General features: G+C 36.8%; 1 protein-coding gene across 1 annotated transcript; it reads right to left on the minus strand.

Annotated features, from left to right (window-relative positions):
- Positions 1–744: 744 nt before the first annotated feature.
- LOC136808425 (ankyrin repeat domain-containing protein 11-like) lies at positions 745–15,264 on the minus strand. Its single transcript, XM_067064962.1, has 13 exons — positions 14,894–15,264; positions 14,408–14,550; positions 13,862–14,003; positions 13,352–13,726; positions 12,696–12,926; positions 11,921–12,532; positions 10,946–11,625; positions 7,723–10,535; positions 2,332–7,387; positions 2,076–2,129; positions 1,691–1,825; positions 1,238–1,342; positions 745–984 (listed from the first exon to the last, which is right to left on the minus strand). Exons 1-13 carry the CDS (start codon positions 15,153–15,155, stop codon positions 847–849), a joined length of 10,746 nt encoding a protein of 3,581 aa, XP_066921063.1. The 5' UTR covers positions 15,156–15,264; the 3' UTR covers positions 745–846.
- Between the last annotated feature and the right edge of the window lie 11,541 nt (positions 15,265–26,805).

Raw genomic sequence — 26,805 nt, forward strand, 5'->3', positions numbered from 1 at the left:
GAAAAAGCCATTCCTTCCATGCCATGTTTAACAACGTTGAAGGGATTTTCTTGTGTTGCTAGAAAACCCAAAAACGAGACTATTGTTTATTGTAGTATACTGTGGAAAAATTTCGCGAACAGAAACTTTCGTAAGTTTCCTCAAGGCCACAATCATAGAATCCATTTTAACTAAGTCACATTTCTAAAGTCGAAAGCAAAGCAAAGTTTAGGCCCAGAAAGACCGAATTGGTTACTTCGCGGATGTTTAGATTCATAAATAAAATTCCAATACTAACTAAAAATAAATGAAGTTAAAAACGAAAATAAAATATATAAAATTTTATAATTTGTTTTAATATATAATAATAATGAAGAGTGTTCACGACCATATTATATTGATCAGTTAATGTTAATTCAAAAATATTTACCTCTAAGATAACAGGAAATAACTAAAAAAGATAAGTAAATAAATAGACAGTGTACCAATTCGAAACTAAACACCTGACATCAATAAACAGTGGAATCTCTAGAACTACTTTAATCGAAAAAAATTCGCCAAAAAGCGTTTTTGGCGTAGATCTAATTTCGCAAATTTCGCAAATGAGCAAATAATACACTGAAAACGCTATTTTTCGTACAGAGTCGAAGGTTTATAGTGTTCTTTTTAATTTTCCACTTTTAATGGTATTTTAAAAAAAAAAACAAAAAAAAAAAAAAAAAAAAAAACAAAAAAAAAAAAAAAAGAAAAAAGAAAAAAGAAAATACCATTTTGAAAATTTTGAGTGTATTCCACCTCAATCGAGTTCACACGATTTCAAAAAGAAAAAAAGAAAAAAATCTCAAAATCATCAATTAAAGTTCTAGACTAGCAGACAGTCATTCTCTTACGAAGTCGTAAATAGCGACGCCGAAGAATTTCTTTTTGATCTAACGCAGAACTGAAGATTTCTTTTCGCATCTTCAATGCATCCAATTCCATTTTCTGTTGCGTCATCAAAGTTGTCTGAAAAAAAAAGAAGAATAAAGACATCATTGACCCGTGTTCTGTTTGTTCTTTGTTAATTTATAAACGTTGGATGAAAAACATGACACAGAAAAAAACGTATCGTTGTGCGTGTCACTTAGTAAACAACTCTTAACATTGTCAAAACCAAAAAGTCTTGAGCTGAGAAAAGAAAAAGAAACAATATAAGAAGATAATCAAGCAGTTAATTAGGGAAAAATAAAATGACGAAACAGTTTTGAGCGGTTTATACCATAAGATTTGTAAACTTGTGTTTCAAGTTATCCAGTTGTGCTTCGTACAACTTTTCATAGTCCGGTTTATGTTGTGATTTGTTCTTGAATTGTAATGTTCGTCCCTGCAAAGTGAAGAAACTGGTATATCAATGAAAATATTTTGACTTGTTATGAAATTCTGGCAAGTTTTAAAAACAGCCTCAACACAATTTCCAAAGAAGAGGTGTTCATTTTGATGCCTTAATCCGGAACCATCTCTTGTGAGACAAAAATCATTGAGTTTGAAGGCCTGAAGGGGCTAGAGATAAATCTTCAACCTTTCTCAAGCAAGAAAAAGTGAAGCCTTAAGTTTGCCCCGCATTTAGAAATTTCGTTTTAAATACACACGAGTCACGTGTTCTGGATGGGAAATAAGTGGTTTCATTCCCTATCCTGGAGTTTCGGATTTGAAATCAACGGTCACTTCTTACCAATGTTCCACTGATGTCATCTTTCTGATAATACAATATCATGGCTGCACCCAAAGGTCCTTTCTCCTCCCTCTTCAGTTTACTACTGCACTGAATGCGAGCCAACTCTTGTACCATCGAAAGTCGAAGTTTCTCCTGAAACAAGAATAACAATACAGTTGACTAATTCCATCTTTCAGAGACCTTTAAAACTATTTTTGTTGAAGAAGGTAGAGTCGAATAATGGTGGTTCCTTCTTCATTGTGTATTCATTCAGAGATAATAGAGAGGTTAGGAGCGGTCTTACGTAGATGAATCTTTTCATAGATGAATACCATGAGATTTTCCTCTGACTAGTTAAATCATAAGATTAGTTTAATTATAAGAATTGAAAAAATATTGATACCTTTTGTGAAGCATGTTGCAACAAGAGATCCACCCAATCTTTATCGTCCCCGGCCTGTAAAATTAGAACAGTGGAAAGAAAAGATGACATTATAACCATTCCGTTTTAGATGGATTTCGACGTGACCACGTTGAGAATCATAGTGCTATGGATCCTCTACTTAGGGAAAAAAGCTTGAAACGAAAAAAATGGTAAAAAAGAAGGAAAATCGAAGAAAAACAACGCTTCATATTAAAAGAAAGTGAAAAAGACATACTGTTTCCATCAAATCGTTGTAATCATGTTTCATGGCCACACTTTCGAAAAGTTCTTCCAATTTGGCCCTTGGTTCAGCAATCGGTTTAACTTGACCACATCTCGACATGACTGCCTCACGCCACGATTTCAAAACAGGTTCTTTGTCAACGTCTGGTTGAACGACCGTTGCTTGACTGGTTGTCGTTGTTGTAGCAGCCTGTGTCGAAGTTGATGCTTCCGTTTTCTTAACAGGGGCGGGTTGCAGAACAGGTGATGGTTGTATGGGCGGGTCTGGAATGGGCGGAAGATCCATCAAGTCACGGAAAGTTCCACACGGTTCCAAATCGACTCTTCGTTGTTCGTTTCTTCTGGAGTGTGAATCAGCGGACGTACGCGGTGAGTAGAGACGGTTCCCATCTGAGATGTGTTTCGGTGAATATAGTTTCTCGTCTGAAGAAGATAAGCGTTGAGGTACTGTGCTTACAAATAGTGGTTCTGTTGGATTCGTGGTAACGTTTGAAGTGGAGGTGGCTTCCATACCATGTATTTGTTGGTTATAACCTCCATGATGTTGTTCAGTTTGGTAAGCTCCCTCTGGTAGATCCATCATTTGCGACGACACGATGTATTGAAGCTCTTCCGGTGTAGCTTGAGCTAAGTAAGAATGCGTTTCTTTCAAATGCTGGTAAATACTTGCCGTGTCCATAGGAAGGGAAGATGACGTCATCACACCAGTACCTGTTGTTGTCTGGGCAACGGAGCCGGCAGCCGATAGACTTCTCATGTGACTTGAGTCTGTTGTTTCGTGGAAGGGACTGTCGTCAGTGATCTGAAGTATGCAATCCACAACTCGACTAATCGATTGATCAGAGCTTTCTCGACCACCATCTGAGATTCGCCTCAACTCTTTGCCAAGCGTAACACTACCGTTAGAGCTGGTCAGTAAGTCAGATTCGCATTGGTGGTCTTGTTTCTCAGTCTTCAGTAGATCCCACGTATCGATACTCTCCAGGTCGTGTGTTCCACTACTCAAATGAGGTGATATAAGTCCTGCAAATTCGTAAGGCTTCATGGAAGGAAGGTGTGTGTTGATATCCTCCAGGTTTGTTTTTGAATCTCCTTCGATGGGAGTGGTTTCTTTGGACAATGGTAAGGAGTCTGGCTTCTTGGGCTGTCTTTCAGGAATATCTTCTAGCGCTTTAACTTGTGGTTTGTCTTTGATGGTCTTCTCCGCAGTGGCCTTTGGTTCCACCTGTGTCATTTCTTTTGGTTCATTTTCGGTAATAATAGGAATGGATGCTTGGTTTGTAGATTCTTTTTCTTTATTAGTACTTTCTCTCATTCCAACGTGCTTTGTACTAGCTTTTCCTTGAGGGATAACGAGTTGAGCTTTTCCATCTTCATCTTCTGGTGTCGATTGTTTAATCATAGATGAATTTTCGGATTCTACTGTTTGGTGTTTATCTTTCGGTAATGGTTGTTGATCAGCGCCCGGTTCTTTGGAAGGTTGTGAAGGTTCTTCAACTGATTGTTTTGATACATTAGATCCTTCTTTTGAAGTCTGCTCCTCCTTTTGATTAGAAGTTTCTTTTGGCTTTCGAGAGGTAATTTCTTTAACAACATCGGACACAATAGGTTTTGATACTTCAGCAGGTTTCGGAAGTGCAGCAGAATTCGAAACTTCAGCAGGTTTTGATCTTTCAGTTGGTTTTGAATGGGCAGGGGTAACAGCTTGAGAATTATCCTTTGAAGATTGCTCGTCAGGTTGTTTGGGTTTAACATTCTTCTGCAGGGTTTGTGAAACTTCCTTCCTCGCTGGAACTTGATTCAGTTCCTTTAGTGATGTAGGTTGCATTTGTTGTTGAGGAGGTTTCGTAGTAGCTTCTTGTTGTTGTGTTTGGTTGAGATCAGGTCTTACAAGTTGCGATGATGCTTGTGCAGCCGATTTCTGGTGTTGTGAAGAAGCTTGAGTCTGTTGTTGTTGTGATCGTTCTTGTTGTGGAGGTGGTGAAAACTGTTGCATATTTTGTTGTAAAGACTGCATTTGATGGTATTGTTTTTCTTTAGTTTGTTGCTCGCGACTGATGCCCGGCTCTTTAGGCTTTTGTCGTGCTTGGTTTTGGGATTGTTGCGCTTGTTGAGGTAAAGGTTGCGGTCGCTGTTGTGTTTGAGAAATTGATTTGGATTGCTGCGGCTTTTCTGCCTGTTGGTGATTTGAGTTTCGTAACGGTTGTTTTTGTTGCAAGTGTTGTCCTAATTGAGTTTGGTATGGTTGCTGTTGATGTACAACTTGCGGCGTATTGGCTTTTTCATGCGATTGTGGTTTCTTGTTTTCCATTTGAGTGTATTGTTTGGGTGGTTGTTGTGGTGTCGTCTCTTGTTTCCTTGCTTCTTTTTGTTGTTGATCGCCGAGTTGCGGGTATGGGTGTTGCCCTTGCGAGAAGGGTTGTAACTGTTGGTATTCTTTCTGTTGATGTGAGTAAGGATTTCGTGCGACTGGTTTCAGCTGTTCGTATTGTTTTTCAACCGGTGGTGTCTGTTGTGAGACAGGAGTCGTTTGAGGAGCTCTCTTCGCCTGTTGTGGCGGTTGTAAGACAGATTGCCTTTGAGGTTGTTGGTTGTTTTGTCCAGTGGTGTGGGGCAGCTCTTTCTGTTGGCGACTGTTCTCAGACTGTTGTAACTGTTGTTGATATTCATAATACTGTTTCTGATATTGCTGTTGCTGCGAAAGCGCTTGACCAGGATGTTGCCCGGGTAACATATGTCGTTGTTGTTGCAGTAAATGGTGAGCCTGCTGTAACTCCTGAGGATTCTGTTGTGATTGTTGTGATAAAGACGGATATCGAGGCTGTGATAAAGGTTTGTAAAGACGGGGGTCTTGATCTGGTGGTGACTGAATAGCTGATGCGTATCGTGGCTGTTGTTGCAGTGGCTGTTGTTGTAGTGAATGTCGTTGCGGGTTATTAAGAAATCTGACTTGTTGAACTGGTTCTGGGTATCTTGAGTCTCCCATCTGCTGACCGTATGGTAGTCTTTGTTGTTGAAAGTGTGGTGGGGGAGGAGTTGATCTTTGTTGCATCTGTTGTGGGACTGGTGATCTAATCTGTTGTTCTACCACTGGATTCCTGGTTTCTTTAGTTGGTTGAGCGTATGGCGAGGGTACTGATGGAGGAGGAGTCGATCTTTGATATAACTGCTGTGAGACTGGTGGTCTGATTTGTTGTTGCGGTTGTATAGCAGCCGGATTTGAGTAACTGCCTTGTTGAATTGTCGCTGGATTCCTCGTGTCTTTCATGGGTTGTGCGTACGGCAATTTTGTATCGATCATCGGTTGAGCGACAGGTTGCTGTAGTTGTTGTTGGGGTTGTGGTGGGGGAGGTGTTGCTCTTTGGTGAATCTGCTGCAAGACTGGAGATGTTATCTGTTGTGTCGGTCGTATAACAGGTGACATAGTCTGAGCGATTTGTTGAGAGACAGGGGGTCTTATTGGCGGAGTAGTTGGTGGTCTTATGGGCGGATTAGTTGACGGTTGTCGGATTGGTGTTTGGTGTCTAGTTTGCTGTACTGGTTGAATGTGTTGTGGTTTGGGTGATGAAGCCATTGGTATTGGGGACATCGTCTTTTGTGCTTTCTCAGGAGCAGGTGCTTGTATTTGAGTCGTTGGAATGATAACCGAAGGAGACTTTCCTTTGGGTGGGTCTTGTAATTTCAATTGTTGAGGTGGCGGTGATTTGATTGTGTGTTGAGCTGGAGGTGTTTGCTGCCTTGGAGCACTTGGTGGTGAGAAAGGTGATTGTTGATGTGGAGACGTCACTTGTTTATCACCAGGATATTGATGTGGTTTTGGAGGTACTGCGTGCCCGATCGACGGATCTTGGAATGGAAAAGGAAATCGCGGGTCAACCCCTGGGAAAGCTTGGAACATCTGTTGCTGTTGCGTAGAATGCTGACTTGGTAAAGTCGGCGAAGCACCGCGTGGCTGGTTGACCATCATTCTTGAACGATGATCTTCAAGACTTTTCTGGACTTGTTGTTGCTTCATGTTGTATTCTTCCAAACCAGGTCTAATAAAACTAGGAGATTGTTGGCGTAGTTGATACATGGGATGTCCAGGTACAGGATGACTGACTGTAGTCGATGGTGGTGGACTGAAACTTGTTTGATACAGGCTTTGTAGATTCTGAGGTAAAGGTTGAGTTGTTGGTGAATGAAGGCGTTGTTGATAGTTGGGACTCATCATGGCTTGCTGCTGATGGAGCCATTGTTGTTGGTGATACTGCATGATGAGTTGTTGGTGAGTTGGGTAACCTACAGGGTATTGACCGGCCGGTGACACTTGTTGGAAGGGTGGATGCATGCCAGGGATTTGTTGTGGTACTCCTGGTATGGTTTGATGTAGGATGGGTGATTGAGTTGAAATGGTCGGTCCTTGTGGTAATGTATTGACTGGGATTGTAGTCGGTTCTTTTGGAGGTTCCACAGTTGAAGATGGCTTTGTTGGCTCTTGACTTTCGCTTTTTAGTTTATCCAATTCTTCCTGTGAATCATCTTTGAACTCGCTTCCCAGTGCGGCGAATAAAGCATTTTGTGCTTTCTCCAATACGTTTTCACCTTGCTTGATATCTTGATCGTTGAACGAAGAATGGGTAGGTGTTTGAGGCATCAAGAATGCCAGACTACTACTTGGAGATTCCTGGCTTTGATCAGATGCATCTTCTTCTTTAGTTGAAGTTGTGGAAATATTGAAGACTTGTGTGGATGGAGGTTGTTGTTTCGAGGTTGGTAATTTCTCTCGCGTCACAACTGAAGGCAAGGCGAACATCTCATTTTCGACCATGCTTTTGTCTTTAGTGGTGGGAACATCTGATACTTCCGTACTAGTTGAAGCAGCTGGCTCCGCATCTGAACTTGATTTTCGTTTCAACTTTTCAGCCATTAGTTGGGGCGTTTGGTGTTGAACGGGTGGTGCTTTGAGACCGCCCGAGTTGCTGGTGAAAGGATCAAAGTCCTCTTCTTCTTCGTCCGCTTCTTGCTCGAGAAGGTTCGCCGCGGCCGCCATCTCTGCGTCGTTGTATCTGAAGACAGAAAAGAGATGTATACGATAAAGAGGATCTCAACACAGGTTCAATTAGTACACAACCAACAATAACAGAATATCCAAAAGTAAACTAACAACCACGCTCTTATACAACCAATAAGCATTTATACTATTTAGAAAAAAGGACATATTAGATAGAGCAGGATAGAGTGCACTGGAGAAAATTTCTGTATTGAAAACTAAATTAACAAAAAGAACAACTAAAACACAAACGCCACGGTTGCCATGTTATGTGGGGGTCATATTTGACCCTAGAAGGACATGCACATTGAAAAGCAAATGGAACGTAAAAACATTTCAAAGGAGACATACTCATCTTCCTCTTCATCGTTGGAAATGATTGGTGGAACTTCGTCACGTTGTTGTAACAAGGCTTCTGTCATCGACACCAAACGTTGAGTTTTCGGATATGTCTGTTTGTCGCTGAACAAATCTTGATTGAGTAGACTAGCAACTGCATTCTCGTTCTCACTTTTAGCAGGTATCGGCTTCTCAGCTTTCTTCTGTTGTGATGCTTTCTTCTTTGATTTGGGCTCCACTTTCGGAGGTTTTTCAATACTTTGTTTGGATGCTTTTTGTTTGTTAGCAGAATCAAGGGTTTCCTTCTTCTTATTGATAGGCTCTTTGGTCATTGAACTTCCACCGGCTCTTACAAAGGATTCCTCTATTCGCTTGATGGTTGGTTTTGTAATCATCTCTTTCGGTTTTGTTTCTTTCATTTGCTTCGGTTCATCGGCTGTTGATTTGATCGGTTTCGAAGGTTGTGGAGCTGCCTTTGGTTCGTCTGATATGGATTTGACTGGTTTTATGGGTTTGGGTGGGATTGATTTTGCATCATCTAGCGTGGATGTGACTTGTTTTGAAGGTTTGTTGGGAGCTGTTTTTGGTTCGTCTTGTGCTGATTTGAATGATTTCGAGAGTTTATTAGGAGTTAGAGTATCTTTGGTGGAAGATATAGCAACGGGTGGTGGTTGTATTGATATAGGAGCAGTTGTCCCTTCTTGTTTTCCAACTTTTGGAGCAGGTGCTTCGCCATCACGACTTTCACTGACCCGTTTCTTTTTCTTCTTTTTAAGAGGTGCATCGACGCTTGTGAAAGTGTTCATGAAGCCAAGTTTGACTTCTTTGATGGCTGTTTTCTTAATGGATTCTTTATCTTTATCTTTTGATGATTTCCTTGAGAGCGGTTCATGATGATGGTCGTCCTTCTGTTTATGTTGCGGCTGTCGTTTGTTTTTGTCCTCTGTATCTACTGGTTTACTACTCAAAGAATCATCCGATTTGGAAGTTTTTTCCTCTTTCTTATTCGATTGTGGTTCTGAAGAATCTGGGCGTTGCTTCAATTGCAGTGGATCTGATTGGCGCTTCAACTGCAGTGGATCATCGAAACTTCTTTGGTGGTGAATAGCAGTTATTGGTTGAGGTGGGACTTCACTTTGTAGTAAAGGACGTTTGATCTTCTTGCTGCTCGGTAACCTTGGCTTTTCAGTTTCGCTTTCAGATTCGGAGTCAGAATCACTAAGTCGACTTCTTTTTACGCCTTTCGGGAAGCTCTCTTCGTCACTTATACTGCGTCTCTGTTTACTTTTCTTTGTACCAAAGCTGTCATCAAAATCACTTTCCATCGAAAATGAAGAATCGTCAAAAAGCCGATCAAAATCACTGCTTTCATCTTTTGGTAAAACACCTTTGGATAAGTTCTTGGCACTTTCTTTCGACCCGATAGAATCCAGAAGTCCGAATAAAGAACCAGTGCCACCACTACTTCCTTTAGAAAGATTCTTCGCTGTTTCTTTCGATCCCATAGAATCTAACAGGCCAGATAAGTTTGAAATGGCAGCTCCAGACTCTTTAGATGAACTTTTAACACTTTCTGATATGGCAGGTTTGATTGGTGACATTGCTGGTTTAATATCCTCATCACAAAATGCTTTGAAACGTTTCTCAAATTCACTGTCCATCAATTTTGTACTTGAAAGCTCCAATGGCTTTGGTTTATCTTTCTTTGAATGAACATTGGGATCATGTAGTTGATGTTTATCAGATGACTCTTCAGAATCATTCTTCTTCTTTTTTTCTTTCTTCTCTTTGTGTTTTTCTGCCTTCGTCAATGAAGTTCCTTCCTGGAGGTGCTTACTCTGTTTGGTCTCAGGGTCTGATTTCTTCTCACTTAGAGGTTTATGTGGTTTGACATCAATGGGTTTCTCAGTACTAGAATCCAAAGATTTCGGTTTGTGTTCGGCATGTTGTTTTTTCTTATGTTTGTGCTTTTCTTTTTCTTCTTTGGCTGGTTTGTTGTGATGGTGTGGCTTCTCATTAGTTGCAGATCTGGCATCACCAAACAGAGAAATACCAACAGATTTCCAATGCACATCTCCAGCAGCAGCAGCACTAGCTGATGGCTTCTTCACTAGTTTTTCTTTCTTGGCTAGATCAGTGAAACTTTTTGGCTTGATGTGGTATGGTTCGTATTCATCTTGCAATGGATGATCTTTTTTGTCGTTCACCTTCTCTAGACTTTCTTGTGAGCTCTGTGAGGAGGTCTGTGAGGAGGTCTGTGAGGAGGACTGGTCCAACTTGAAGGACGACGAGTCGCCTGATTTGCGTCTTTGATGTTTACTTTCGCTGTCATGGTGAGCCTTAGTTTTCTGCTCAACACCTTCAACTGGTTCTGTTTTGGGTTCCTTTATTTTGCGCTCTTCCTTGTCGTGTTTCTTCTGCTTTTTATGTTTGACCTCATTATCCGTTTTACCGGAATGTTCGTGCTTTGGTTTCTTGCTGCTGATGTCAGGTTTAATCAAATCTTTCTGTGATTGAGCCTCTAGCCTCTCTTTTTCTTTCTTTGCTTCAGAGGCTAGTCGTTCCTTCTCCTTCTGAGCTGCTTCAAGAGCCACTCTTTCTGTCTCTTTCTGAGCTTCAAGGGCCAATCTCTCCCTCTCTTTTCTTTCTCGTTTCTCAGCCTTCTTGCGTTTCTTTTCAGCTTTCTCTTCGCGTCTTCGCTGTTCAGTATCATCTTCTGTTTTGGAAAGCACGTCTTGCTTTTTAGGAGTTGGAGGAGGCGCATGTTGAACGGTTTTCTTAGCTGAAACGTCCGATGATGAAGAATGGCGTATTGATCCTTCGTCCTAGAAAAAAAGGAAAACAACATCGATAAAAACGTTTGGTTATAATTAACCATTAGGGAAAGGTCAAACGTGTGCACCACACTGGGCTAAACCTCAGTGTTTTTCCAACTATTCAAAGTCTCATTTAGCAAGAAACTCACTCCTGGACCAAAATGTCAAGTGTTTTCAAGTCTCTAGGGTTCCCCAAAGTTTTGGGATTCGCACACATAGACAGACGGACAAGCTCAGATTTTAGTTCAACTAAGAAGGACAGCGCATTCGCGCCTCATCCACAATGGAATTGATAAATAGCTCATTAACGACAGGCTTCTTAAGTTTCTGTCTACCTGATCCTCTCTTCTCTTGACTCAAAGAAACTGGGAATCTTGTCTACTTGAGCCAATCAGTTCACCGATTTTAAATTTACAAACCTTTATCTTAGATGACTTTTCCTCGGACTTGTGTTTATCACTCTTTAAAGTTTCTGTTTTGATTTTGTCCAGCTTTGGTGAGTCAGTTTTGTTTTTCTCAGTTTTATATTCTGCTTTAGTCTTATCCATTTTCGGAGTCTCGCTTTTGACTTTTTCAGGTTTGGGATGATCAAGTTTTGTCTTTTCAGGTTTTGTTATTTCCAACTTTTTCTTCTCGGATACCCAACCTTCAGATTTGGTCTTCTCGATCTTTGATGTCTCAGTTTTCTGTTTTTCTGGCTTTAATGTTTCATGCTTGATCTTTTCCGGTTTTGAAGAAATTTCATGCTTAATTTTTTCTGGTTTTGCAGAAGTTTCCATTTTAATCCTTTCTTTGGATATTTCGCTTTTTGTTACTTCCGTCTTAAAAGAGTCGCTTTTGTTTTTCTCTGGTTTTGAAAGTAGACTTTTATTTTTCTCTGGCTTTGAGGGATCAATTTTGATTTTCTCTGGCTTTGAAGGATCAATTTTGATTTTCTCTGGCTTTGAGGGATCAATTTTCTGCTTTTCTGTTTTAGAACAAAATACTGGTTGATTATCACTCTTGGGGCTGACATCTTTCAATCCAAAAGAATCGACTGTTGGTAAGGTTTTCTTTGGCATTTCTTCATCTGTCTCACTGGAATCACTGTCCAAAAATCCTGTTTGTGAAAAAGAAAGGAGTATCAAATATGGTATAAGGAAGATTTATCGTTAAAATCTGTGAATAGGTATGTAGAAGCAATCTTAGAAGGGAAGCTAAATTGCTGAAAACGAAGTTTATCTCATTTGTAAAATTTAAGAGTATGTGCTCGGTCAACAAATCTGAAATGTTATAAGATTCCAGTCAGAAAATCTTAGCAGAAAGAAAAATTCATGATCTATCAAAGTAACGGGTATTATTTTATCAAAAATAAAACTAGATTTTAATCAACCATTCAAATTGGTGAAAATCACCTTTTAATCTGTTTAGCCTTGGCTTCTTCTTGATGGTATGTTTTTCTTTTAGTTTTTCTGTATTAGAATTTTTGATCAGTTTCTCCTCTTGCTCTATGCTTTCTTTGATTTTAGGTAACTCTTTGCTTGATGAGTCTGCTTTTGTTTCTTTTGTTATAGAGTCTGTATCAGTTTTTTCATTTTTGTGCTTTAGTTTTTCAGTTTTCTTTGATGATGAAGACATTGGAGCTTCATGGAGGTTCTTTTTCTTGACCAAGTCCTTATTTGTGGTATCATCATCTCTTTTGTGTTTCACTTTATGCGGTGATTCTGTTGGTAAAGAAAGATCTTTCATTTTTACTTTCGGTTTTTGTTGCTTTTCAGTTTTGAGATTAAGGTCAGATTTAGGTTTATCTTCAACAGGGTCAATAGATTTTCGTTTTTCCTCTTTTATTGGGTCGATCTGCTGTAATGCTTCTTTTTCGTGCTTTTCTCTTTTCTCCTGCTGCTTTTCATGTTTTTCAGGCTTTCTGAGAGTACTGCTCTCTTCGTGTTTTTTCTTTTTCGGTTTGTCTTTCTCCTTGGTTATTGATGATGTCCCAAACAAATTGATCTCAGTATCATGAAAGGTAGCTAAGAAAAAAGAGAACAAATATCCAAATGTACTCAGGTTTGAAGATTAGACACATTGCAATAGAATCTCATGTTAATTCAAAATGCCCCCTTATTTGGAAAAATAATTTTTTATAAAAAAGATTCTTGACCCTTTTAGAAGGAATCTTAAATTGAGGCTTACACGTTGCTGATTGTTTAGGAAAATCAGGCTTGCTTGATTTCTCTTTCTCTTTGGGTATGGAGATTTTAGAATCATCAGTGTCCTTTGAGTGTTTTGCTTCTTTGGTTTGTTCCTTGCTGCTTCCATCATATTTCAGCTTCTTTGAACTGCTTTTGAGGTCTTCAAATGAACGGTCCAATTCGTCATACTTGTCTTTTTTGTGTTTCTTTTTCTTCTTTTTCTCTGACGAGCCTAATGGTATAAAATGAATGACTAGAAAATCTTGAAATTGAATTTGACAGAGTTTGATGGCCTCATCATAAAAAATGAAATCATAAAACTCTGATATCTACAGGAGTAGTAGTGTTGATTTCTCATAGGTTCTCTTTGTGGTATTTGGTAAGATGTTATTTAATTTGGGGAATAACAATCCAAAACTTTGACGTCAAATATTCATATACACCATTTGCAACGTCTTCTGGTATGACATCAGGGACCAAAAAGCTGATTGGTTGTAAGTGACGTAATGACTGATTATACACCGCCTACAATCAATCAGCTGGTGGGTCAGTGATGTAATGTTAGAAGACATTGCAATGGTGCTTGTCATGAATCAAATAATAAGCAGTTTGAAATTTTTTGGAATGACGTGTGAGCTTTGTATTGTTGGTTCATACCTTCCATTGAATGCTCAAGCTTTTTTTCTTCATCATATTGGTGTTTTTTCTTTTTCTTTGCTTTTTCATAAGAAGAATCACTGTAATCCTTGTCACGATGTGATTTCTCTGTATCACTCTTATGTAAAGGTTGATCGTCATCCTTGTGTTTTTCCTTGAATGTTCTATCAGAGCCACTGCTATCATCAAAATCTGTATATTTCTTGCGTTCTTTGTCCTGTGATTTATTATGCTCCTTATTTGAAGAAGACGAAGCACTTGGCTTTGGTTCTTCAGTGTCAGATGAATCAAGGAAATCATGAATGTTTGCAAGTCTTCGATGAGATTTGACAGATTTGTTTGGTTTCTCATCTTTGGAATCACTGCTAGCTACTTCTGAAAAGGAGAAAAGGTTGGTTTTTAATCAAAGACCTTTTTGACAATAGTTTTAGACAAAGATGGTAACAAATTGTTAATAAATATTTTTGAGGAGCAATTCAACAACTTTTAAATTTCTTTCTTTTTTCCTACCTTTTGCTTTCAGCTTTCCAAGGATTGTCTTTGAATTCAAAACATCAACTATTTGTGAGTTTTTTGCAACATCTATGGGAAATTCCTTTGCTTTGTTCTTGAGGTTTCGGTCAGCTCCATGCTTCAGAAGCAACAAACAAATCTAAATTGAAGGTGAGTAATTAATTACTAACAAGTTTCTAAGGGAAAGATTGAACATTATGCAATCTTATTAAATTTAAATATAAGCCTAGGGAAAAACTTCATAATTTTTATTATTTATAAGCGTATCCAATTCCAACGACTTTCAAGGTGGAAATTGATTTCTCCCAATTCACTAGACAGAGAGTCAGAAGACTAAAATTGATTTCTAGCTCTACTGACTACTGAGTGGTAATTCCGTACACTGGTATCACAAGGACCCAAGACCCAATGGTAGAGCAAATAACAGAGTTGTGAGAATGACTCTCTGTCGTTTTTATCCCACAGCTCTGGTGGCTGGTCAAAAGACAACATCAGAGCAAAGTATAATTTACTAAATTGTAATCTTAATTAGAATATCTGTACCTTTAAATGACCTTGGCTACTGGCATCATGTAAAGGTGTATCTCCGTCATATCCAATAGCATTTACACGAGCTCCAGCTTTCAACAAGGCTTTGGCAACTTTGTAATGTCCATGATTGCAAGCTTCGTGCAAGGGAGTCCAATCTAAATTAAAAAAAATTGTCACTCAACTTTCAATTTTTCCTAAAATGAATAAAAAAAATTGATCCTCTCCACTCCTTTATGTATTGTGCAAAAAGATTAGGAATATCTCCCCATTTAAATAATAAAAAAAATTTGCATGAAAACTTGCTTTATCAAGCTGCAAATAGTTTTCTTTATTGACAATAAGAACTTGCATTTTGAAAATCAAAAGAGCACTTCGTTGAAAATATAGAATTTTCCCTCCAAAAGTAGTACAGAAAAACTTTCTTAGTAAAGTGTGAAAAATCTCTAAAACGTGAAACTTTCAAAATATATTTTTCATGAAAATATGATAAAAAATTACCCGCATGATCTTTACAGTTAACATCAGCTCCTTGTTTGATGAGACTTTTGGTTCCTTCAACTTCACCTTTCATAGCACAAAGATGAAGCTGTGTCTCACCACTTTTATTCACTGGCTTGTTGATGTTTGAAAACGAGGCAGAGTGTCTGGCTTTCTTGATTCTTTTTGATTCGTTGATATCTTCGCTGCTGTCATCTTTTGTCATCGCCATCAAATATGCCAGCTGTTGCCGCTCAGTTAAAGGCATTGTGAAATTACTCATGGCTGTCTATAATAATTCTATTGGTAAAATTTCTTTTTCATTGGGTCAACCCAATCAATGTAACAAATTGTTCCTCAGCATCATATTCTATTTTCATTGAGTTCTAAAAAAATAAATTCAAACTTGTGTTAAAGCTCTACAAGTAATATGGAAATTCACATGACATGCTGATCAGCAAAACGTCTATAGATATTGATTATCGGAAACAACCAATATCCAATTCATTGATTGGTTGGATAGGTCATCAATTAATTATATATAAAGTGACAGGTAATAATTAATTATTCCATAGACAGGGAATAATCCATAGTTATTCAAGAATGTTGTGATGGCTCAAGTAAGAACCGGAATGCATTTCTCTGTCTTGTTCTGCTGTAGTAGTCTGTAGTACCCCTGATTTTTTGTTTTCGTCAGTGTTTGCTGGGCAGCCATTTTGAATTTTTTTGACATCTGTACTTTGCAATTTTGTGATCTCTACAGAAACGATGATTTTGCCCGAGTAGAGCACCAGTGCCCTATCTAGATGTCTCACGCAACATGCAAAACAAGGATGAATCTGGAATGCTTTGGAACACTTATCAACGGTTGTTGCGCCCACATGTTTTGTTGTTCTCCACCGTTTGGTTTCTGGGAGGTAAATAAACCTGTTTTTGCCTGCGTTTTCCTAAGGGAAAGTTGGTTTTTTGAGCTTTTCTTATTCTGTCAAATTAGAATTCTCTCAAATTTTGATACAGTATGTTCTTTCTATTTATGATACTTACTTGGATACTTGGATTACACCCTCTAAAAAGCCCAAAAAGGGTGGGGGCTAAAGATGTCTCAAATATTTGTGGGGACTTAATGTGTACTTGGGGGAGCTGAAATCTCATCAGTTAATGTAGGGGTTGAATTCTTCATCTTAATGGTTGGCTTCAATCACTCAAATTAAAGCTGGTATGAAGCTGAAAATTTTTATGGTTTGACCTGGGTTTCCTCAAGTAACTCACATCGCGCATTCTGATTGGTCAGAGAAAAAGAAAGTGGATTCGGGCATTTTTATTAGGCAAGATTGGTTTCAGATTCCGATGCGCTGCTACAGGAAACACATTCAATACAATTGAAGGTATTCAATATTATCGAAAGTAATCGAAAAGTAATCAAAATGATCGAACAAATCAAAAATGGTGGAAGAAAGTGCCATAATTTGGAGTCGAGTGAGTATTCTATCACCGATTAAATTGATAATGATAGGTGGTCACTGATCACTTTCGATTATTATCAATCAATATTGATTACTTCAATCACAATTGAATGTTCAATTAGTACCGTCTTGACTAATCGAATCTGGCAAATCCTTCTAATTGCATGCTTAATAACTTCCGTGAGCGTAAACTTATAAATACACGCTTATCATATTACGCCCAGTGCAATTGTAGGCTTAATTTTCTGCCCTGCTTGAGGAAGATTGAGTGAAATAGTGGGATTCAGTTTATTTGAAAACGGATGAAACCATGGTCAAACAGAGGAAAATTGATTTTTGCATCGGAATCTACGTTGATTTTTGCGTAAAATAGTCCTGGCATATCCAATTTCTTTCCGGGAAAACTCCAAGAAAATAGTTTGTTTTGAGCTCACACAAAGGAAAAGTGCTTTCATTTCTTTTCTAATATTTTGTAAATGATATCTACCTTAAGTGGATAAATTTTTGCATGGATTAATTTTTGCAGTTTTTGCGAATGTTGGCCATTTTCGCGAAATTTAGTCCACACGAAAATTTTGAAGGCCTTTGATTCACGAAAATTAGTCCACGCAAAATTATTTGGAATCTAGATAACATGTTACAACCAAAACATATTACGAGTTCAACTCTTCATTTCAATTATAAACTCTAGTAACCTCCTAAAAGTAGTTTTTTGAAAGCTTTTAACTTTGTCTGCCTTTGTTCGATTAAAAAACACATCTCTTTTCTAGTTACAATTCATATAGTTGTGAAATTAAATAAAGAAGGCCATTTTCGTAAAATTTAATCCACGCAAAAATTTTAAAGACCCTTGATTCGCGAAATTTAATCCACGCAAAATCTTTAAATTCTCGTCTTGCTAAAATTAGTACACGCGGAAATTTATCTCAATCATGATTTTGATGATTTAAAAGGTGAAATTGATAGATAAAATCTGATAGCCGTGCAACTACGCGTTTAAAACTGGGCATTTTAAAGCGTGCAATTACAGTGAGGCTGGAACTTAGATTTTTGAGGATTATTATTTTACCAGCTTTTTAGAGATTTTTGCCTTGTTAACCTAAATCTCACAACCTCTTTACTTTAAGGAAGATCGAAAATACACCTTTCCCGTAATTCAAACTTCTCAGAAATGGCCCAGGAAAATGTGCGCTCCACCGTTGTGTAAGGATTGATTCTCAGCAACAAAATACATCTTTCAGTCTTTGGGTTTGTTTCTGACGATTTTCCTTCAAAGAATATCGATCACTTTCTTTTTCCTTTGAGCGCGCGAGAAAATAGCGTAAAGTAGCTTGCGTTCTTGTGCGGGCAAATAGGCACTTTCCGCAATCACAACGAATACGACAACGAGAACGTGAAAACATCAAATTCACACCTTTGAGCTGTCAAAACTTGACAAAACTCTGAGTAAACCCCAATTTCTCGTTGTCTCTTCTCGTACCCGACGGCAAATCACTCATTTTGGCGTTGTCAGACAACGTGAGATTTCTAACATAAAAATCAACATCAAGAAAAAAGTAAGACAATTTTGAAAACTATTTTTCAGAATCTTTAAACTTTTTATCATTTTTTAGCTTTTTTTCTTGTGCTAGATGTGTAAGTTTCAAGTATTGAATTTTTGAAATCCTGATTTTAAATTTGTTCAGTTTGTTAATCTCGTTACTATGATCATTACAGTATTTTTAGTTTGCATCGAAAAAGAAAAGCTTTTTTTTCTCCAGGATTTTTGGTTTTTCGTTACTTTTAAAAAATGATAGACGGTTGTCGTTGTGAAAAATAATTGCGGAATCGAAAATGAGCCACAACGGCAACTTCTCTATTTTTTCACACCTATATGTTATTTCACAAGTTTTGCCGTTGTCGTTGCCGTTCTCGTTGTGACTGCGGAAAGTGCCTAATAATAATGAGGCGGCAACCCTGCACTGAGGATGATACTTAGTTTCCGCCTTATACGGGGGTATTTCAAATGATAAACTAAGTCGTTCTGTAAGTGTTTATTTTCTGAGAGATACAAAATATAGTGTATTGAATATTGTTAACTTATTTATTTAAGTATTTTGAGCGCAAATTTAAATATATGGTTAAATGAAAAACAAATGATAACAGTTCTGTTTTTTCCTCAGACCCCCGGGAAAAGTTTTTTTGCCGACTCACCTTTTTTACAAATCTAGGAAAAGAACTCCCATAGGAATTCTGATACATAACCTGATTGGTTAATTTCGGAACGGCTTCAATAAAGTCATAACTGGCAGATAATTTTAAAGAAATGTGTGAAATTTATCGATGTTGATGGCTTGTTGATTCTTTAAGGAAAAAAGATAACAGGTATAGCTTTTTCTAATCCTGGAATTTCGAGGTTTCAGCTGCACTGAATTTTAGAAGGATTTCCCAGACTGACTATAAATCAAGCAGGGGGGGTCGGTACTAAAATCCAAGACATATATGAGTACTACGAGGTTTTTTGACGATTTTTGACATACCCCCACCTAATTTTTGTAAAAGGAATTTTAGTGTACACATGTAATAAAATTTATTTTGACATTTTAGCATAGTGACTAACTAAATAAGGCTTATTTTGGAATTTGGTTCTAAGAATGCGGGTCTTTGGACTTTCAACAAAATGCCAACTCTGGTTATTTAAGCTGTCAATGAACCTGATCTATCTCTATCTATTCTAGATAAAGACTCATAAACAGTCAAGACACTTTTGCTCTGTTCTACTTTAGTTATTGCAAAGATTGATTGGTTATTTCCACCTCTAATTTAGAAGCTTGCTATTTCTTTTCTATCCAGTTATCCACGGTTCTTTACAAAAAACAAAGCATTCAACTACGAAAACATCTTTTATTCCATAATATATAAAAGCAGAACAATTAAATTGAAACATGGGTGTTTAACAGCCCCAGAGGCAGCCAGAGGAACCTTTTTCCTCAGTTGAGATAAAATTTCCTATTGAAATGCTAATGGGGATAGAAATTCTATTGTTCCAAGGTTAAAAACCCAGTGGGATATGGTTTTGGAATGCAATTTTTACACATGGAATTCAGGCTTTATCATTTGAAAACTCTAGGCGTGTGGTCAATCTCACTCCTGAAACCTTAATTTTTGTTATTTAGACGTGTGATAAGGAGTGCTATGTACAACTTTTAGTAGTGGAATCTAAATTTATGGGGTGTGATTGATCGCACTCCTTAGGGATTTTAGATGTGTGCGGAGGTGTGCGCGTGCTATCGCACGCCTTAAATGATGCAGCCTGGGAATTTTGAGTGTGGATGAAATCAAAGTCAATTTCCCAGTGGGGCTGAAATTCAAGGGTATTTTACCACAGGGGATAAAATTTTTGCTTAATTTGTGACACAGGGACGTATTTAAATCTTATATAGATAGTTTTTATTTTTTCATTTTGCCTAAAATGCTCAGTCAATAGTTAAATTTCCTAAAATTTGGTGGTTTTTAGTACTCATGTATAAAATTTTTCTTAAATTTCTTGAAGGCCCCACCCAATTTGGGATTTTAGTACACATGGTACTAAAATGCTTTTAGGCTTTTTTTGTAATACCACCACGTCACTAAAAGTCATGATGTCTGAAATTTTAGTACCGATCCTCCCCTGAATCAAGATATTTCTGTGGTAAAATTATTACTGTTTCTTTTCAATTCAGCAGTACCGTGAGTGGTCCTAAATCCGACAGCCCTGCCTAAATCCGATCCCCCAATTAACTGTTATGAAAAAAAATTCTATGTTTACAAACATTCCCTCTCCAAGTTGAACAATAAACTACTGCAAGAACTCTCGAAACAAAACATCTAACAAGATGACTATAATGTCAAGATTTCAATTATTTAATGTGATCAAAAAAGTGTGACTTGTAAAAATAATTACCTCTATAATTCTGAATCTGTTGCTCCTGTTTAAAAAGTTAACAATTTTGTAACAAAAAATCATGTTTTGTATATATTAAGAATCAATTATTGTTATTTGGTTCAATTGGTTCAGTGTGTCAAATCTCTCAGTTTAGTTGACACTTTGGTATCTTCATTGCGTCACAGCGAGAGATTTGTTTTCATTTTAGTTTAAATCTTTGAAAGGGCAGGGCTGCAAATAAATATTTTTAGTCAATCGGACATCATGTCCGACAGAAATGAAATCCTGTCGGTCAAACTCAAAATCCTGTCGGTCATTCAGTGTATATTTTTTTTTAAAGTTACGGAGAAAGCGAGTAGGAAAAATAAAAGTTACCTTTGAACAGTTTGTTACTGTATATAACAGAGAAATTGATTCGATAAAAGTGATCTTAGAAACACTCTTGAAAGTTATGAAGTAAGCAAGTTGATGAAAATGGTCTTAAAAAAACTCTTGAAAGTTACGAAGAAAGCGAGTCGATAAAAGTCTAACTTTAAAACACCCTTGAAAGTTACGAAGAAAGCGAATTGATAAAAGTGATCTTAGAAACACTCTTGAAAGTTACAAAGAAAGCGAGTCGATAAAAGTTTAACTTTGAAACACCCTTGAAAGTTACAAAGAAAGCGAATTGATAAAAGTGATCTTAGAAACACTCTTGAAAGTTACAAAGAAAGCGAGTCGATAAAAGTTAACTTTGAAACACCCTTGAAAGTTACAAAGAAAGCAAATTGATAAAAGTGATCTTAGAAACACTCTTGAAAGTTACGAAGAAAGCGAGTCGATAAAAGTTAACTTTGAAACACCCTTGAAAGTTACAAAGAAAGCAAATTGATAAAAGTGATCTTAGAAACAAAGAAGGTTATGAAGAAAGCAAGTTGACAAAAGTAATTTAGAAACACTCTTAAGAGAGTTTTAAAGAAAGCGGGTTGATAAAAGTGATCTTAGAAACAAAGAAAGTTACGAAGAAAGCAAGTCGATAAAAGTTAACTTAGAAACACCCTGAAAGCTACAAAGGAAGCGAGTATTAAAAGAATAGGCTAAGTAAGAGACAGGAGTGTAAGAGATTTATTTTCAACTCTCAAGTTAAAGGAGAATTAATGTTTGAGATTTGGCATTCCAATTTTTTGCCTGGACAGGAAGAAGATTAAAAATGGAGTTTAATAAAACAAGCAACATGCTGAATGGACCTACCTGATGATGAAAGTTAGTTAGCATTGATAGCAATGCGAAAAGAAAAATGAAAAAAATCAGTCAGAAAATATAGCATTTAGCAAAAATACACAACACAATAAATTCATCATTGATTGTTGAGGGGGGGGGGAGGGAGAAGGGTTGTAGGGAAAAAATAAATAGGAAGTTCTGGTCTCAAAAATCAGTTTTATTCACAATTGAATCATGCTTGATGGTGAGCATTGTTATCAATAATGTTTTTGTGTGAAAAATAGAACATAGAAATACAAGGAAAAAATCCAATGAAAATCTGCAAAAACGGCGATTTCCGGCAACCGGAAAATTTTTTTTCTCAAAAATCGAACTCAGCCATTTTTTGAGCATTGCGAATACGCATCTTTCTGGAAGAAATCAGAAAAATCTGAAAATGAAAATTCGAGAAAATGCCAAAAAAAAACAGTTTTTCCGGCATATTTCCGGCATTTTCGGCCGGAAATGAATTTTTTCGAAAATCGGGCTCCGTCACAATTTTGGTATTGACATTTTGCATCAGTGTGCAAAATTTCATGGAAAAATATAAAGTACAGCTCAAGAAATTCAAGAAATACCGTTTTTCCGGCGAAAATCGGCTGTTCCGGCGATTTTTAGAAAGTTCTGGCTTCAAAAATCAATTTTATTGAAAATTGAAACATGCTTGATAGTGGGCATTGCTATTAATAATCTTTTTGAATGAAAAAACAACCAATTATATGGAAAAGTCCAATGAAAATCTAGAAAAACGGCGATTTCCGGCATATTTCAGGCATTTTCCGCCGGAAAAAATTTTTTCTTAAAAATCGGACTCGGCCATGTTTTGAGCATTGTTAATACGCATCTTTGAGCAAAAAATCAGAAAAAACTTATTATAAAATCTCGAGAAAATGCCAAAAAAACAGTTTTTCCGGCATATTTCCGGCATTTTCGGCCGGAAATGAATTTTTTCGAAAATCGGGCTCCGTCACAATTTAGGTATTGACATTTTGCATCAGTGTGCAAAATTTCATGAAAAAATATAAAGTACAGCTCAAGAAATTCAAGAAATACCGGTTTTCCGGCGAAAATCGGCTGTTCCGGCGATTTTTAGAAAGTTCCGGCTTCAAAAATCAATGTTATTGAAAATTGAAACATGCTTGATGGTGGGCATTGCTATTAATATTCTTTTTGAATGAAAAAACAACCAATTATATGGAAAAGTCCAATGAAAATCCAGAAAAACGGCGATTTCCGGCATATTTCTCGGTTAGTGTAAAACGCAGGTCACAGGTCGCAGGTCACAGGTCACAGGTCGCAGCTCACAGGTCGCAGGTCACAGGTCAACAAAGTGCAGACCGGAAAAAAAATAAGATCATAACATATACATAACATAACATCAATACATAGCGCATTAAATTACAAAAAAGTAATACATACTATTTAGATATTATAAAATGACAATTGAATAGAATAACAACCTATTTTGACATAGTGACACTTACTTACAAAAATAATGACAAAATCATAAAATATGATGCCTAGCAAGACAAAAGCACGAAAAATATTTATTATACAAAATGTGATGTGGATGGTGTGAATGGATATAAAATGGGACCAAACAGAAGCTTGCAAGGACCCTAAGAGAGTGTTTTAGAAGGATGGAACTAATTAATTATTCAGTTATTATTTTAATGTCTTAATGACAATTTTTGACAAAAATATTAACAGAATCATAAAATATGATGCAAGAACAGACAAAAAAACGAAAAATATTTATAATACAGAATGTGATGTAGATAGTGTGAATGGATATAAAACGGCACCAATCAGAAGCTTGTGAGGTCCCTAAGAGAGTGGTTTTAGAAGGATGAAACTAATTAATTATTCAATTGTCATTTTAATGACTTAATGACAATTTTTGACAAAAATATTGACAGTATTACAAAATATCTTGTCTTACAAGAGAAAAACACCAAAAATATTCAGCATGCCGAATGTGATGATAACAATATGGCTGGATATAAAATTACACCAATCAGAAGCTCGTGAGTTCTCTGAGAAGGTAGTTTTAGAGCGATGTGTTTTATTATATGTAACCATCATATAACATTACAAACATTACAATATGTAATATACCTGTTATACGTATAATATGGTTTCAAATATTTTCTGGTCTGCGTTATACACGGCGCAAACCGCGAAAGATCGATAAAAGCACATGGTTAAATTTTGATGTTTGAAATGGTTTTATATGGATGAAATTGCTTGAGAATTATGTTTTTGATAATTCTTTGTGTTTTCCAAACATTTTCATCTGCAATGACATTGATTAGAGTTAACCTGTCATCACTGACCTGTGACCTGTGACCTGCGACCTGTGACCTGTGACCTGCGTTTTACACTAACCGCATATTTCTGGCATTTTCGGCCGGAAAAAATTTTTTCTCAAAAATCGGTCTAGGCCATGTTTTGGGCATGGTTAATACGCATCTTTGAGCAAAAAATCAGAAAAAAACTAATTATAAAATCTCGAGAAAATGCCAAAAAAACAGTTTTTCCGGCATATTTCCGGCATTTTCGGCCGGAAATGAATTTTTTCGAAAATCGGGCTCCGTCACAATTTAGGTATTGACATTTTGCATCAGTGTGCGAAATTTCATGAAAAAATATAAAGTACAGCTCAAGAAATTCAAGAAATACCGGTTTTCCGGCGAAAATCGGCTGTTCCGGCGATTTTTAGAAAGTTCCGGCTTCAAAAATCAATGTTATTGAAAATTGAAACATGCTTGATGGTGGGCATTGCTATTAATATTCTTTTTGAATGAAAAAACAACCAATTATATGGAAAAGTCCAATGAAAATCCAGAAAAACGGCGATTTCCGGCATATTTCTGGCATTTTCGGCCGGAAAAAATTTTTTCTCAAAAATCGGTCTAGGCCATGTTTTGGGCATGGTTAATACGCATCTTTGAGCAAAAAATCAGAAAAAACTAATGATGAAATCTCGAGAAAATGCCGAAAAACCAGTTTTTCCGGCATATTTCCGCCATTTTCGGCCGGAAAAATTTTTTTTCGAAAATCGGGCTCCGTCACATTTTGGGCATTGCCATTTTGCATCATTGTGCAAAAAATTAGAAAAAACTAATGAGCCAATCCCGAGAAAAGCTGGCAACAGACGAACGAACGAACGGACGAACGAACGAACGAACGAACGAACGAACGAACGGACAAGGGTTAATTTAAAGGACTACCTTAGGTAGGTCCAAAAAGAACTAATTAAAAATCTTGTTTATTTACTTAATTATTTAGCTTTAAAGATTGCTCTTTTTCGGCTCTAAGAAGGAGAAAATTACACCCTCCCTCTATTTTGTGACGTAGGTTACGCGGATGAATAAACATAATGTTTTAAAAGTCTGCAGTAGTAAAAAAGAGAAGAAGCTTGAATGGAGTTTTACATGAATGTTATATATGATTATATGTCCATGATATGATGTACAGTGATGATATGAAACATTTTTTTTGAAAATAGTAATACACTTGGTTCGCGATAAAAATGCCTTCGTGCCTTGCGATAAATTGCAATAATACCACTGGGAAAACGAAGGAACCTAAAAGTTACCATACAATACCAGATCCAAACAAGAATCGTTTGTTATGTACGCGTTGGCTTAACAATATAGCAAATGCTAAATGGAACATTAAAAACTTTGAATTTAGTAGGAATCGAGTCGTATGTAGTGATCATTTTCATGAAAATTGTTTTGAAAGGGACTTGAGATCAGAACTTCTGGATAAGGATAAATTTCCTCAAAAGCGGAAACCAAAGGCAAAACTTGTAGAAGGAGCTGTCCCTACCATTTTCATCCATAAGATCTATGACGAGATCAATATTGATGGAACGAAAGTTTCTCTAAAGGAATCTGCTACCCGTAAAAGGAGTTTGAATTTGGAAAGGAAAAATGTGAGTTTATATATATATAACCTTTTTCTAACAGTTTTACCCATGGTATTGATTAACTTTTACTTATTGATATTTTTTCCTTAAATTCAAAGAATTTCCTTTAAATAGGTATAAACTTTTTGTATAATGTCTTAGATACTGCTATCATTAATTTGTTTGAAGAGGGGAAATTTTTGTTATGAAATGAGTGAATCTCCCTCAGCAGGCCAACTGCCTTAATTTTTTTAATTCATTTTGACTCACGGCAAAATCAATTAAGATAAATTAAATTGAATTAGTTGTGATTATTTATGTCTTTACAAAAGGTGTTAAAGTATCTTGCCAATAATATTTGCAGTGTATTTAAGAGTCCTACTACCTCGCTAAATTTTCTCGTTATTCATTTTGAAAAAGGTATAAAGTAAAAAAAAAAATCTCTTTGTTTCCTTTTTAGATCGTTAAGAAAGTTCTTCTCGATGACGCAAACCATGGCACCAATGTTGAAGTAAATTCCTTATTACCTCAAACACAACAAAATCAACCAAAGATGCCCGAAGACCACACCCTTTCAGATGACCGATCTATCGACTTTCACAAGTTTGATCGAAATCACTCTAAAAGTAAAGTCGATTCGAGTATTCAACCAATGATCGAGCCAAAAACCGTTATTGATACCTCTACACAAACGGATGAATGTATGTGGCCAATGACATCAAGCCCAATGAAAGAAAAAGCAGCTGAGGTTACTTTATGTCCTTTAAATCAGGAGACTGAATCATTTTCAACCGTCGAATCCAATATTGATGATAAGAATGACCCTGATTTTTTTCCTTCAGCGCTAATTTCTACATTCAACGAAGGAGACATTGACATCTTAAAAGATGAAAAATTTGTGGTTTATGAAAGTATGTTGGACTATCTCATCAGTTTTATTAAATGTCCTCAATGTCAATCACCGGTAGCTGATAATCCAAAAATAAGTAAACTTGGCACGAGCATTCATTATCATTTGATTTGCGAAAATAACCATTTTATCGTCAACTGGAAAAGTCAACCTTTAATTGGAAAAATGCCAGCTTACAATCTACTTATTACAGCTTCAGTATTTTTTTCTGGTTCGTCGTTTGAGTCTTTCAGAAAGCCTGTTGAATTCACGAATTTGAACTTTGTGAACTCGAATACCTTCGACAACATACAGCGAACCTTAGTTTTACCAACCATCACGAATCAATTCAATGAGGAAATGAAGAAGGCTCGCGATGAAATAAAATCTTCACCTGAAAAACAAGTCATCCTTGGTGATGGGAGATTTGATTCACCTGGTAAGTCAGCCAAATATTGCACATATTCCGTACAATCCCCCTTTACAAAGAAAGTCGTTGCAACTTCTACTGTTCAAACTACT

The sequence above is a fragment of the Clytia hemisphaerica genome, unplaced genomic scaffold (assembly GCF_902728285.1).
Source record: "Clytia hemisphaerica strain Z4C2 unplaced genomic scaffold, Clytia hemisphaerica genome assembly, whole genome shotgun sequence".
In the NCBI taxonomy this organism is placed as follows: Eukaryota; Metazoa; Cnidaria; class Hydrozoa; order Leptothecata; family Clytiidae; genus Clytia; species Clytia hemisphaerica.